Consider the following 16,794-nt stretch of genomic DNA (forward strand, 5'->3'; position numbering starts at 1 on the left):
CTGTTATGTTCTATTTATTTGAACATTTTAACTCATAAAATTACATAATTATATATATATATATATATATATATATATATATATTTCTTAATAAAATATTTTAACTCACTTAAAATAAAAATTACAATAGATAAAATAGTAAGTAAATAAATAAGATTAAGAAATAAAATTAATCTTTATATTTACAATTATAATTATAATTAATAATTAAATCAAGCTACATCCATCTTAATTCCATATCTACCCAGAAGCATTCAGAGGGATCAAATCCCTTGACGTACAAATCTCTTTTAGAGTAAAAATAAATTTGATGTTTCTTAGTGTTTAGTAGATCTAAAATTAAAGTGAATCTAAACTACTAATAACAAATTGTTTACAATAGAAAAAACTTCCCTAAAAAGAAGACATTTGTCACCAATACAAAAAATAATAATAACAATTTAAAAACCAAAGTGAGTTGGAATTTTAAAACAAACATACACATCAAATTTACCACCCTTCACACTTTTATGATATTTTTCACGGTTTTAAGCAAAGATCTTTTCTCACTTTTCTGATCATTTTCACAATTTTAAACAGAGATCGTGATGCTTTTATAAAAATTTTAAATCATATTTACCAGTCAAATTCAATCCCTCATCAACCTAGCCAATGCAAAAATAACAATGACAATTTAATAGAATGCGTCTTGAAAACACATTAACCCCACCAGTGATGGAATTTGACCGGCCGTCATAGGGAATTTTGGCATAAATGCTTAAGTTTCTCAATGGGTGACGCGACTCGAAAGGAAAATCGACACTGGGCATCTATAAGACGTGTTGCGACGTACAACCTGTAGGTATTCTTTTACGCATGGCGTTGTTGACACATGGCATTGTTACTCTTCAGTCTCGAATGTTTAGATAAAAATTAGAAGTTTTAATTAGGCCATTGTTGACCAACCGATTTCAAACGATTGATAAATTTTCATGCAAAACACGATTCATAAATTTTAATGCGAAACATAATGTAATCGTGAGTTAATTAAAACATAACATAACTGTGACTGTGACTTAATTAAGTGCGTGGTAGCAATCATTCTGAAAAGATTGAAAAAAAAATCCAAAACATAAAAATTCAGGTCAAACTTGAAACCAAATCACACTCCAAGAAGGATTAAAATAAATGATAGAAATAATTATATTATCATTATTTAATTTAATCTTTCCATGAGCATAAAGGGCCAATTTTCTCTAGTACCTTTGGACATCACTAAAAAGAGAACGCGTATCTGCAACTATTCGACAGGGGATTCAAAACGGTGAAAATCAGTAAAGCCTACGTAAAATGAACTATAAAAATATATAAAAATGGCTAATGGAGCACAAAGTTGAGCTTTTCCATAAGCTTACTCGGACTTTCTATGACAAATGAATTTCAAGGAGACATAAAGAAGGTGAACTAAACATAGGAGAATGCACTTGTGTTGATCGCTGTGTTGCCAAATACTCAGAGGATCGTTGTGTTGCCAAATACTCAAAGGTCTGATATTATAGGGCAAGTTATTAGTTTATCCAATTTTTATTACCATAGATATTATGTGTAGTTTGATTTTTTTTAATGTACTAGTAAATTTTTGTTTGTAGTGTTTTGAACTATAATAGAATGTATATGCGGGTTTTTAGTTGTTTTCTGTGAAGTTAATTGAAGTAATTTTTTCTTATTAATATATATTTTTTTATTTTGGAACAAGGAACTTGTAACACAAATAATGGAAATAATTCAATTCAAGAATGAGAGAATCTATTTGGGTGTTGGATGATTTTAAATTTGGGTTCCAATAAAATTTAAGGTTCTCAGCATATTGAAATCCATGCTTGCTGGAACTTGGATTGGAGGTTAGTGTTCACACTTTTTAGCCTATTTTATTTTTTATAATTGAAAATACTAATTAAGTTTGAAATCATACCATAAAATGATTGAGCAATTTTATAATTACCATACTTTTTTAAGTCATACAAAATAGTTGTAACCTTGTAACATATAGTTGCAAATTCTATAATAATGAAAATAAAGTATACATGACTCTACAAGAGGTGAAAAACAATTCAAACTTAGACTTAGTAATGTATTTGTTGAGGGGAAAGATAATGATCTTTTGCATCATTGTACTTTCTTATAACTGAATTGATGACAATAACTAATGCCTCAAAATTCAATTAATCTTAACAATCCACAAATTTGATGTCAATTGCATATGTAGTAAAATAATGGTAAGAACTAAACAACTATTGAATGATTATTCTTTTCTTCCAAGAATATAATATTTCATTATTCACTAGAATTGGAAAACAAATTTCTCCTTCTCATGACTAATAGGTCCATTCACTTTAGTTATTCTTTAATCTATTCATTCAAAAATAAGAGGGCATTTCATTTTCAACTTTTTTATATTTAACTATTCCATCTTTGTGGTTAAAATATGTAAAATAGTAAAGTTTAAATTAATATTGATAAAAATTGGAAGAACATTAAACATTACATTGGTAAATCATATAAAGATTTTTTTAATAATGATTAATGAAGAATAAATTAAATTAATAATAAAAATAATAATAAAATTACAATTAAAATAAGAATGTGAAAAAATATTTCTTTGCTTGTGAATTTTTTTAACAAAATTATGTAATTGAAGAGTAGTTTTTTAATAAAGATTTTATTGATAAAGGGTTAATTTGTTATGAAAACATCTTTTTTAAAAGAAAAATTTAATTTTTAAATATAACGTTAGGAAACATAAAACCCTAAAACATAAAAAAAATTAAAGAAAAATCCAAATTCTAATGCTAAGCCCAACTAATACAAAATAACAATAACAATTTAAAAACCTAGATTTTTATTTAAAATATGTCTATATTTTTATTTTTTCTGAAAATGAAGATTTACTGGCCTACCTTTACTCACTCAGATTCGCAATTAAAAGAAATGAAAATAACAAAATTTAGATTTGAGACCAAGCCAAACTTTTCTCCCAAACAACGAAACAGAGTGAGAGTGACATTTATTATCTTATTTATATATTTAAATTTTATTTAATTAAATACTAAATTTCTGATAAAGGCAAGCCTCCGAAGTTTTTTCGTTCGATGTGAAAGAGGCTAATTGCATTCATAAGCAGTATGTGTTGGCCATCTCCAATAGCAGACTATGCAGCTTCTCCGGTGTAGAGAAGAATGGACTATGGTCTGTGTCGAGGCTGTAAACCTTCTTTGGTGGCGAATTGGCAATGAACTCTTCTTGCTCGGCAAGAGAGAGCGCGTTATCTTTAATAGTTTTGATATAAACTCTTGGAACAACCCCATACCGCTCATCTGTGGTCTCCAGGCTCAGGTTTGTCACTGCTCTGGTTGGACGTGGTCGGAGCAACAGAGAAGCCAAAGTTGCATCCTGTCAACATCAAATTATATTTAGTGCCACTCCTTTCAACATAATAATAGTATATGATGACATATTTTGATTATTTTTTAAGGTAAAATGTTGTTAGTAGAGTTAACGAGTACTAGATTAATATAATTAACTAATTAAAAGTAAAAGAATATTGATATGACTAATTAAAAGTAAAAGAATATACTTATCAATATGGAGGTTACAGTAAAAAAAATTGTTATTAGTAGACCTAACTAGTAGCAAATTATTATAATCAACCAATAAAGAAAAAATACACTTACCAATGTGGAGGTTGTACCGTAGAATAAATCCTTCTGATACTTTTTAGGCACTAGTCCTGATGTGGGAGGTTCTTCCCTGCCATTACCAAAGTTATATTCAAGTTTCCTAGCAATATCTCTGTCCCGTTGCATCTGCAAATGCAAAGACAATTAACAGGGTATTGTTTAAAGATTTCATATTTCATATTTTTTCTTAGTATTGTAGGTCACTATTTTAGTTTGAAAAATCAAACACTTTAATTTTTTTTAATGATATCATCTATTTAAATTAAATTAATATCATCCATTTAATACTATATATTTAAAAATAAACCAATTTTAAAACAAATTAACAAATATTTAAAAAAAACCTAAGATTTCTCTTACTCACAACTGTATCTATATTTTTATTTCATTAAAAAAACCATAAAATTTCTCTTACTCACAACTGTATCTATGATTTTATTTCATTAATTATATGTTTGTAAAAGCTAAAATCCTTACAATTTCCTTTATTCGCTGCATGGATTCTCCACCCCGAAACATAAAAGCGCAGAGATACACTGCTACCGCAATGAGATGCGGGAAATCTTCAGATCCACTGGCTACGCTAATGCCTCCCAAGCTGTGTCCCACTAACACTATCTGTGTCTCCATACAAATTATAAAGTTCTGTCAGACAGAAAAATTTTGAAAATTGTAAAATTTAAATCAACAAAGGCCCAAAATATTTGTATGCTCCCAGGACTTTCAATTTCAGCACGCTTTTCATTCTTTAATTTTAGCCTTCTTTTTTATTGGTTGAACATAATTTTTATGAAAATTTATTGATTGGTTTAAAAAGCTGAAAGAATTTCTCATAAATTTAATATAAATTTAAAATAAATCACAAAAGCTTCAATTTAACAAAAATAAATTTATTATTTAAAATCTTACAAATAATAAAATATATTATTTAAAATCGTGCGTGTCAATCGAATTATAGACCAGATAAGAATGAACCTCCATACCAGCCAGAATCGAAACTCGAACACTATACTAACGAACCCTCACTGATGCGACAGTCCCGGAAAAATAAATGTTACTTTCACACTGCTCTGGTAATAAGTGGCCGGTTTCAATTGCAGAGAAAAATTTACAGTGTGCCTCCTGGTTTGAAATCGACAAGATTCTAATGGTTCGAGAAGTATTGACAATCATTTTATGGATTCAGGGAGCAATGTTTTCAAGGTCCTTTTTGGTTAACTGGATGCAAAACACTAAGTTGTTTTTTCTCTGTTTTAGCTGATATCACCTTACAACATGTTTTTAGAGAACAAAATCAACTAACTCATGCTCTGTACAAATATGGATTTTTTATCTTTCCTGGATTGATATTTTTATGGGGAGTGGTCTATGAGAAATTGCTCGGATTGCCAAAAATAACTGGAATTTAAGTAAAAGAATTCGAAATTTTTTGTAGAGACAATATTTGAATCATATTTTTAATGATGGAAATAGATTCAACACCATCAAAAACTTCCAAAGGCATAAAATTATGAATTCTTACTTGAATTTAGGAAATCCCTGCCAAAACTTTCAAAATATAACTGAAATTTTCATAACTTCCAAACCCAAAAAAACATAATGGTCAAACTGAGGTGTAAGTATGGTGATCTGCCCCCAGATTTTTGGATGCACTGCTAAGGAAGTTCTATTTTGTTTTTGTTATTTTCATATTTTATCTTCTTATTTCTATTCTTTGTTAGACTGCCTCTGGGAAAGTGATGTCCTTGTTATTGATTGTTGCTTTTTATGGCTCTGTTGATGAGCTAATTGAATCATGGTTTTGTAGGATTTGCTGAATGATTATCATCAAAAAGTGAACCAGTTAAATGTAAAGGTTTTTATTTTTAATAAAGAAGTGTTTTTTTCTTTGGAAAAAAAAAAAAGTGTTAAAAGAACTAATACAATATTTATATACTTAGGATTGGGAAGTGCTTGTCTGCATCTTGCAACACTATTTAGCTGGCAACAGCTTATTGAATGTTCAGGTCATTTCTATTAAAAATAGAGTAAGAAAAGAAGAAATGGTAACAAAAATAATTATTTGTACTCAGATGGATAACAAAGTATAGTATCATTGTTACCAAGATAGGCACATTTTCTAGGTCGCCACCAAGATCATGTGTAATTTTTATTCTCTTTTATATAAAATATTCTATATATAAAAAAATAATGTCTATTATAATAAAAGATAAAAATTAATATTAATATTTGGTTAGTTTAATTAAAAATATTATAAAATATCAATAATCTCATTTTCATTGTCTTAATTTTATTTGATAGTACAACTTATTCTAAAAAAGAAATGTGAAGTGTGATAATTTTTATTAATTTTAAAAAAATATAAAATAAATGATAATTAAAAAAAAATATTATATTTTTATGTGAAAAAAATTATAATTTTTTTTTTTTTTTATATTTTTAAAAATATTTCTATTCCAAAAAACTCAAACCTACATCCTAAAATAAAAAACCCGTCGTTTTATTATATGAGCTGTATAATTATATCAAAAACTACAACATACTTCCCAGGAAAAACTCAAACCTACATCCTAAATTAAAAAGAAAAAAACAAACAGCGGTTTTATTATATGAATTGTATAATTAAATCAGAAACTACAACATACTTGCATTATTGTATTGCTAATAAAAAAAATATGTTTCTTATACTGCCTAAATTATATTGTAAATTATATTGTAATGTTTTTTCCGAAACAAAATTTTTCGAATTTAGTTAAAAACAGAAAAGTTATAAATTTTTTATAAAGTTCTTAAAAAGTTTATTTTTAAATATTTTTTATTTTTTATTTTTATTAATTATAAATATAAATTAGACAATTGTTTAAAATATATTTTTTAATTATAATTTTAATTAGATGGATTCACTCTGTACTTTATTAACACAATTTTATTGTATTTATTAAAAGCCTTTTGCTTTCAACTGAATACTATTGGCCGCTCACAAAATGAGATACTATCTTCCAAAAGCACTTTAAACATCAAGCTATAAGCTTTAATTTCATTGATTTTAAAAATCAGGAATATTGAAATGGCGACATGGCATGATTGTAGGTTGAATTTAAGACTAGTTATTTAATTTTCGAGTTATTTTTAGTGTTATTTTTTAAAAGTATTTTTGGTAAGATTTTCGAGTCTAATTTTTTTAAAATTCAATAAAAATTCAATAAAATCATAAATTTGATAAGTAACCACTACATAATAAAAATACCTTAACAAATTTCATCACAATATTTTCCACGGGATTCTAACACCAAAAACTCCAACCAAAAAAATAATAATAATTTTTTTAATCCCTATTCAAACATGCACAAGCTCGGAATTTTGGGCACTTCAAAACAAGACAGAACAAATATTAACATCAACCGCGGAAAACACTAAATATTCCCACGTCATCCAGTGTTGTGTAATTAATAAACACATCTCTTGCAGCTATAGCCTGAGATGTTGAGTAGGTGTGTAAAAACCGTACAGATTTTATATGCCACTCTACTTTGCAACAAGAAAATCAACTTTAAATTTAATCGGAAATATGTAAAATTTAATATATATATATATATATATATATATATATATATTAATAATTATTATTATTATTATTATTATTATTTTGTTTGGTTTTGACTCATTAATATGTCAATTTTTGTATTACTCTCCTCCTATCACTAATGTGAAGTAGTTGGGATTTTGAGTTATTTGAAAGGTTGGTTTCCATCTTCTCATTGAAATTTTAAAAATATTTAAAAATATTTTTTTAGTGTATAGGTTAATTACCAAGAAAATAATTTTGTATTAATATATTAAGTGGTTGTAGTGTAATGAAATTATAATTTTAATTGAAAAATAATAAAAATTCTAGTATTATTTTGAGAAAGTCAGATTTATAATTTTTCTCTGGAAATCTTGGTTACGTTTTAAGACTTTGTTTGCTCTAATTATTTTTAAAAAGCAAATATGTCAATCTATATGAGATAGAACCCCTATTAAAAAAGATAATAGCTACTCCTCCTTGCCATTCTAACTACACCCTCTTGAAAAATTTATTTTGTATATATACACGCACAAATAAAAATATTTTTAAAAAAGTAAATTAATTATGATCTCATTATTAAAAAAAATATTATTACTTTATCTCAATATTTCTAAATTTGTATTTATAATTAAAAAAATTAAAAAAAAAAATCAAATTTATATAAATGATTAAATAGAAGAGATTAATAATTGAAATAAAGCAAATAAAATGACATTTAACTATATATATATATATATATATATATATATATATATATATATATATATAGATATATATAAAAGAGGTTATTAATATTAATATAAAAGATAAAAAATATCTCTTATATATCTATAATATAATATTAAAAGGTCATTAATCTTAATATAACAGATGAAAAATATATTTATATGGTTATATAGTTAAAAACGAGGTTATTAATATTAATATAAAAGATCAAAAATATCTCTTATATATCTATAATATAATATTAAAAGGTCATTAATCTTAATATAATAGATGAAAAATATATTTATATGGTTAAAAATGCAGAGGAAAAATAAAAAATCAACTTTATAAAATAAAAATCTATAATGAAATAAAGAGTTAATTATTTTTCAAAAGTTATAAATATTCTAATTATAATTGATGTATATTTTTATTATGATGATGAAGAGAGTGATGATGATTAACCTCTATTAAGATTATTAAGACCTTAAAAAAATAAGAGATTAGTAAAAATTCTTTAAGCCTTTATTCTTATGATCGAAAATATGGGAGAGAAGCATTCCCAGATTGCCATAATTTTGCTTACTTAACAAGTCAATAAGGATGGTAGTGTGACAAAGATTTTGGAAATTAGAAAATATGTGATTAAAAGCTAGGGAATCCAAGAGAAAGTGATTTTCATCTTCAACCATCTTATTATCACAAATGTGATAGACTCTTTCATCCCAATGTGTTTTTGAAATTGGACAATGCTCGGTTTCACTTTGAAACTCATGAGAATTAGTTCTTATCATGACAATGTTACTTTTCTTCTGAGCACTAGTCAAGACAAAAAGATAATTCTTGTTATCAAGGTTGGGGCTGATCACCTCCTTATAATACCTAGCTTCATTTTTCCCTCTAACTTCTTATCATCCCACAACTTATCCTTAAATTTGGAAGTAATAATATCTCTAATATTATCCTTATTATCCAAGATGGTCTCCTCCTTTACCCTCGAGTGGGCTAGTCAAGACTAGGCATCCTTATGCCAACCTCTCTTGAGCGAGTGGTCAGGTTTTTGGCTAGAGTTAGAAGCAATTTTGTGGAACCTCTTAGCTTCCATTTTGTATAACTTCTTCTTATACATGAGACATCTAATTATAGCCATGCTTTCAATGGGGAAAAATCTGGGTTCAATCAAGAGGATAGGGTAGGGAGTATTTCCTTTAATCTTGAGGTTGTAGGTTATAAATTTCTTTTGGATCAACTCAATTTTCCTCCTCAATTATCTAGATATATTGCAACTCCGAAAATCACACACACACACACACACACACACACACACACACATATATAAAATAACAAAAGGTGACGAGAGTTTCAAAGAGGAATTTTTTTTACTTCATACCCAAATTTTTGTCGATTACAATTATTTTCAAGCCATAATAATCTTTCCAACCTCCAATTATCCTTTTCTCAATGTTATAATTCCAATTGAGTTTATGATGAATGTCAATTCATAGATATTTGTATGAAGAAACATTCTAAAACTAGTTATTATCATAAATAAAATTATCATTGTTGGTCCTTTTGGATTTGATTTTCATTACTTTAGTTTTGTCGGTATTAACAATCATACCCATCTTGGAGTAGAAATATTGGGAGGATTCTAAGATGCTTGTTGAGATCATCAGGGCTCTTGGCTAGAAGAAAACTATCGTCAACATAAAGGAGAAGAGCAATGACCATACCTGTGAGCTTGGAGCCATCACATCTTGTAGCTTCAAAACACTCTTCTAATTTATCGAAGTAAATGCCAAAAAGGGTAGGGGATATGGGATGCCCTTGCTTAACTTCGATATTTTTTATTAGTTACTTCTAACCAACTCTCATTAGTCCTAAGTTTGGCAATAACATTCTCGTATAGCCTAGTCACAACAACCCTCAACTCAATGTGAATCATTATCTGTCACACCCAAAAAAAATTTCAATGTATAACCATATAAAGAATCTATTACCAATATGATGTATGCATTATACATGACTACATGCCCAACTACATAGCGTATGGAAACATATTTTGTGCACATAATTTATACCATGATTTGTACAGCTAGCTGGCTTAACATCTTGTCATCGTTATAACTTGTATACAAATGTTATGCTATATGTTTTACGCTGTCATATGAGTTTAAACAGGCATGGACTATGGTGGCTCCCAGCCGTTAGTCTACCCTACTATGTAGTTGTATTAATGCAGCGCGGGGTTTGTTTGTCTGGCCGCAGTCTCTGCAGGTGCCAACTAACCCGTCGCCTTAATGTCTTTGGTCCACACCACGGCAGGTGGCATGGATTGTCCCTTCAGCCATGTGACACCTCGGTCACAGCTTTCCCGGCGTTCCCGCTTTGCTTTCCCGCCTTGGATGGACGGTCACGATGGCTCTCTTGGATCGGAGGGTTGGAATGTTTTCAAGGGTTTAAGTCATCATATAAAACTCATTTTTGTCGACTCAGGGTTTATTTGTTCCTTGGCTCTTCTAGCTCCACTTCTGTGTTTATTTCCTGGTTCGATACCACCGGCGTTTTGTTTGCAACCTTCCTCTCCTCCGAAGGCTGCGCGGTGCACATCAATACGCCCTTACAGGTATTGACCCCCGACCTTGGAAATTTACAGTAATCATTACAGTTCCCAGTTAAATGTGATGAATCTTATGATGTTGTTCTATTTTGTGGTCAGGGCGTGCAGCTGGGTTTTTCAACCCCCTCAGCCGGAGCCATGGTGGCTAAGCTCGAAGGTTTGACCCTCATTGGCGGCCACGGTAAGTCCTCAACTCATAACATGCCTTGCTCTGCATATGAGGGTTCAAAGTCCATGATTTTGAGTGGATTATGTTATGGTTTGGTGCAGACCATTGTTCGAGCGAGGGTTTCCTTGCTTCAAAGTCGAGGTATTTCTCCACAGAGAACCCTCACGGTTGCATTCGGTACTTCTTGATGTCTGGTTGATTTCTATGACCCACACTGTTAAGTTTTTCTTCACGTTGGAGTTTCTATTTCTGAGTGCTACAAAACGCACTTACGGTTTCATTTGTTTATAATACTGCCCTTGTGGCATGCTTGAACTTTGGTTTGGTGTTTTCTGATATAAATTATAAGACATTGGGTCCAGCCGTAACGCATAGACCTGGACTGTCGGATTCATGCTCTAATTCAAGGTTTTTCTGTATTAATGTATGCACAGTTGTTACTCTTGCACGATTTCACCACCTGGGTGTTATGTTTTGTTATTTAATTGCGGAACTGTTACATTGTCTATGTTTCCAGGGTAACAAATGCTTTGCGTACTTCATGAATGTACTCTGTGTGTTATCATTTCTCAGAACAGTGAATGATAGTTTGTTTATTTACCACTATTTCTGCTCATCTTAACGATAGCAGGTTCATGAATTTGCTCAGGTTATGTCTACCGTTTCGAGGCATCCATCTGGCATTTGCTATGCTGTTCTCGTCTTGTTAGACTCAGACCAGATGCCCTCGGTTAAATAAAATAACCATATCATGCATCTTCTTTCTTTATACAATGCCGTAAATATATATATATACAGATCATGTACAAAGTTTTCTGTAATGGGGTTCGATTCTGTTTTCTTTACTTAATGCATCATTAAACATTTGCAGTTTAATAACACCGAGGTACAGGAATGAAATGTGGTTCTTGTTCTATGTTTACACAGTTTTTACAATAATTTCCCTTATGTGGAATAACTTATTTGTTTCTATTCATATTAACAATCAATACTATGATCGCTATGAGTTCATTTTCCTTTTTCGTTGATGAGTTACCGACCATAGTCGGCGCTCGTTGCTCAGGCTCCGAGCATTCCAAACTCGTTCTGTCAACACGTTAAATATCTTCTTGTTTATATTCAAGAGCTCTGCATTTGTTCATTCCATTATTGTTGTTCTGATACTACCACAGCGCCTCCATCCCTCTGACGAGGTTGGTTCATGATGTTTACCATTTACTAGTCGGTTTACTTGGGCCACTGCCCTTCTCATTCTATGACCAGTCTTTAAATTTACTACACCTATTGTAGCTTTGTTTACCACACGGCTAGTTTCTTGATTATGCCTCTCGAGTTATAATCTGCCTTTTCGCTTAAAACTACACCTGTGCAGTCGTTTAAGCAATTGTAACAGTGTTTAGGATAATGAAACCCTACTGTAGGTTCGCTGTATTTAATAACTGTGTCTAGGAGTATGATACATAATCCTTATTTACCTACTTGTAAATTCACTGTATATACATTAACAGCATCTAGGAAGATGAAATATAATCCATATTTACCTACTGTAAATTTCACTGTATATTTATATTCAATCAGGGACTCTGCAACTTGAAACTGTACCTGGTTCACCTGAGTCAGGAATAGTTTCTCAAGCAAGTCACCTGTACTTTGTTTATGCTCTTCCACCCAGCCATGAGATCCATCTCTCAGACGGAAGTCTCCCCCCGAGCCATCTTGCAGGCCTCAAGCCCTCACCAAGATTTGTGCACTTTGTGCTTGGTTATCTGGTCCTAACCAGACTTAACCAGTCTTTTTCTTGTCTTTTCCTTTTTCCTCTTCTTGGAAAAGGTCTCCTCTATCTGTCCACACAGCACAGAGCTTCACCCCTACAGCCAGGACTTTCCCTGTTTTTGGGAGGGTAGTTCCCATCAGTTATTATAACTGATCACTTTCTTTTAAATCTACCTCCTAGAGGCTGCCAACATTTCAAGAAAATATTTAAATTACTTTAATAAAATAGTTTGTCACAGTTTTGTTTTTTTTTAAAACATAAACAACAACTGTCTTACTGTCTTTTACCACAGTAGATTTTCACATTTACATAGTCTGAGGTCATCACATCTCCCCCTCCTGTGATTGGTCATCGTCCCGATGTCTGTCTCTCTTAAACAAATTCGGGTAAGCTTCTCTAAGGAGTTCCTCATCCTCCCAAGTGGCCTCTTCAGGCCCATAATGCTGCCATTGGACCTTAGCTTGGGAAATAACCCGTTTCCGCAGCTGCACTTCTCTCCGGTCGAGAATGGTCAGTGGTTCAACCAGAACCTCGCCTTCCGGCTCGACCTACAATTAGCAACAGATTTAGTTATTTTCTTGTTTAAGAACAAAGCTTACCTAACATGATCAGATTAGTTCTTACCCGAACATTCTGCCATTGAATCACATGTTTAGGATCGTAAACGTATTGTTTTAATACGGACACGTGAAAAACATTGTGGATCTTAATATGGCTTGGTAGGGCGAGCTGATAAGCTACTCGCCCCACTCTTGCCAAGATTTGAAAGGGTCCAAAATAGCGAGGTGCTAGTTTGGCACATCCGCTCCACTACAAGGTACTCCTTCTAGGTTGAATTCTTACAAACACATGGTCCCCAACTTGGAATTCTTTGAACCTTCTCTTTCGATCAGCAAAACTTTTCTGTCTGTCCTGAGCGGCTTTTAATTTGGTACGCACTTTCTTTACTGTGTCTTCCATTTCCTTGAGCATTTCAGGACCAATTCGTAACCTATCCTCAGGTCCACCCCAACTGGAGGGTGTGCGGCACTTCCGCCCATACAGGACCTCAAAAGGACTCAACTGTGTTGAGGAATGATATCCATTGTTATAAGCGAATTCGACCAGGTGAAGGTATTCCTCCCATTGAGTTGGTTTCATCATAACACATGCTCTCAGCATGTCCTCCACTACCTGATTTACTCGTTCCGTTTGGCCATCGGTCTGGGGATGATAAGTTGTGCTAAAGTTCAGCTGTGTTCCCAGTTCAGCAAACAATGTCCTCCAAAAGGTTGACGTGAACTTAACATCACAATCAGAGATTATTACCTTCGGAAGTCCATGCAATTTGAACACATTTTGCATAAAGATATGAGCAATTTTCACGACTTTATACGTGGATTGCACAGGTATGAAGTGTGCTGCCTTACTTAACTTATCCACTACCACCATAATAGAATCATTATTTTTCTTCGTTCGAGGCAATCCGGTTATAATGTCAATGGAGATAGTCTCCCATTTCCATTCCGGAATGGGTAAGGGTTGTAGCAGCCCTGCTGGATGCAAATGCTCCGCCTTAATCTGTTGACATTCTAGACATCGCGATAGATACTCAGCTACCTCTTTCTTCATTTTTGGCCAGAAATATTCTTTCCGAAGTGCGGTAACCATTTTCTGGTACCCTGGGTGCCCGGTGTAATGGATGATATGAAATTCGTCCAGAATTAGCTTTTTAAGACTATCTTCATTGGGTACATACAACTTTTTATTAAAATACAGCATTCCAGCATCATCTAGCTCATACCCCTGCTGTATCTCCTTACCAGAAAGTTGTTGTACTTGCTGTTTAATCTGCTGGTAAACAACATCTTGATCAGCTGCTGTTTTTATCCTTTCATGTAGAGTACTCTGCCATTTACTAACCGAAATCCTGCACACGCATTGTACCTTCCGACTTAATGCATCAGCTACACGGTTTTCCTTCCCCTTTAAATGCTTAATTTCAAAATCAAACCCGCTTAAGAAGTCGGCCCAACGAGCTTGCCTCGTATTTAAGGTGGGTTGGCTGAAATAGTTTGTTAAGCTGTGGTGATCTGTTAACAACAGAAATTTCCTTCCCAAAAGGTAGTGTCGCCACATTTTCAGTGCATGGATAACAGCTGCCAGCTCCAAGTCGTAAGCAGAGTATTTCTGCTCATGTTCCTTTAGTTTCCTTGATTCGTATGCAATCACTCTTCCTTCTTGCATCAACACTCCTCCCACGCCTTCTTTGCTTGCGTCAGTGCAGACCACGTAATCCTTATTAGGATCAACTATACTCAAAATGGGCGCGGTGGTGAGTAAGTGCTTGAGCTGTTCAAAGCTCTGCTGACATTCTGAGGTCCACTTAAATACCTTTCCCTTCTTTTGTAAGGAGGTGATAGGGTATGCTACCCTTGAAAAGCCTTCCACAAATCTTCTATAATAACCCGCTAGCCCCATAAAGGACCTAATATCTGCCACGTCCTTTGGTATGGGCCACTCCATTATAGTTCTGATTTTCTCAGGGTCTACTGCAATTCCTTCCTTTGTGATTACATGGCATAAGTATTGTATCTCCTCCTTGAAGAAATCACACTTACTAAACTTTGCATACAATTGATGTTCTCGCAAAGTTTGCAACACCAATCTAAGGTGTTCCTCATGCTCCTTTCTTGATCGAGAATAAATCAGAATGTCATCTATGAATATCAACACAAATTTGTCTAAGAATCTGTGAAACACACTGTTCATCAAACACATGAAGGTAGCAGGTGCATTGGTCAGACCAAAAGGTAGCACCACGAATTCAGAATGTCCATACCGCGTTCTGAAAGCTGTCTTAGCGATATCCTCCTCTTTAATTCTGATCCGATGATAACCAGATCGCAGATCGATCTTAGAGAATACCGTCGCTCCCTTCACCTGATCAAAAAGTTCGTCGATCCGAGGCAAAGGATATTTATTTTTGATCGTGAGCTTATTCAGCTGACGATAATCAATACACATCCGGAAAGTTCCATCTTTCTTTTTGACAAATAACACTGGGGCTCCCCAGGGTGATACACTGGGACGGATGTAATTTTTATCTAACAGCTCCTGCAGTTGCATTTTTAATTCTGTTAGTTCTGGCACGCTCATTCGGTATGGTGCCCGTGACACGGGTGCTGCTCCCAGAATCAATTCAATGGTGAAGTCCACATCTCTTTTAGGTGGTAATCCCGGTACCTCCTCAGGAAAAACATCTGCAAATTCTTGTACCACCGGAATGTTGCCCATCATGGCAGTTTTATCCTTCTGATTTGCATAACCCACCTGAATAGCATAGATTTGACATTTCTTCTTGATGCATTTAGCTAACTGAGATGCTGTAATGGGTCGAATCTGTACAGGATGTTTGATTCCTTGTAATTCCTGCTGCTCTCCACGGTCATCCTTATAGTAGATGGTTTTTGTCTTGCAATTCACTAAGGACCAGTGTTTTTCCAGCCAATCCATCCCAATCAGGATATCATATGAACGTACTAAGGACCAGTGGTTTTTAAATCTGCCACTATTGGCTGCCCTGCTATAGTTAAAGAACAATTATTTACTTTGGCCAAGACTCGTCTCTTGGCTCCTGTAGCTAATTGGACCAGCCACGGATTCCTGAACTTTTCAGATTGTAATTTACACTGTTCTACTATCTTTGGGCTAACATAACTTAAAGTAGCTCCTGGATCAATAAGAACAGCTATAGAAAGGTTTGAAATTTTACCTTCAAATTCGACCATAGATGGCTGGTACTCCGCTTGGCGGTCTTCCAAAGCTGCATTAATTCTGGGTACACTACGTGCCACGTCCCCAACGGTCGATGCTTCATGAATTTTGGATATCTGGTCTGTCCCCTTTCGCTGTGGGCAGTTTTTAACATAGTGAGGTCCTCCACAGCCCCAGTATTGAACTGGAGGTCTGGTCATCCCTTCACCTTCTGGCCTAACAGACTGCTCATTTACTCTGTTTTCACTTACTGGCCTAGCTCGGGGCGCACTTCTTGTTACAGATCTATTGTTCAATCCTTCACCAGCTCCCTTACTTCCATTGCTGCGACCTCCCTTGCTGCTTCCAACCACCCGACTGCTCCTTTTCTCATTCCATCTTTTATTTGAAGTATCCCCCTTCTGTTTATTCTGCTGGTAGCAGATCCTTGCTTTACGAATAGCCTCATCCATGGTCCTAGGATTGTCAAACTCAATCCTCTCTCTT

General features: G+C 33.1%; 1 protein-coding gene across 1 annotated transcript in view; it reads right to left on the bottom strand.

Moving 5' to 3' along the window:
- Positions 1-3,150: 3,150 nt before the first annotated feature.
- Positions 3,151-16,794, bottom strand: part of LOC149263700 (methylesterase 17-like) — an 87,634-nt gene continuing 73,990 nt past the window's right edge. Inside the window, exons 2-4 of the mRNA XM_089389873.1 lie at positions 4,194-4,334; positions 3,711-3,842; positions 3,151-3,429 (exon numbers count right to left, since the gene is read on the bottom strand). Coding sequence (XP_089245999.1) covers positions 3,151-3,429; positions 3,711-3,842; positions 4,194-4,334 — 552 coding nt within the window. The remainder of the gene's footprint in view (positions 3,430-3,710; positions 3,843-4,193; positions 4,335-16,794) is intronic.

Source organism: Pinus tabuliformis, chromosome 6 (assembly GCF_031772625.1).
Source record: "Pinus tabuliformis cultivar Carrire ecotype Pingquan chromosome 6, CPIR1, whole genome shotgun sequence".
NCBI lineage: Eukaryota > Viridiplantae > Streptophyta > Pinopsida > Pinales > Pinaceae > Pinus > Pinus tabuliformis.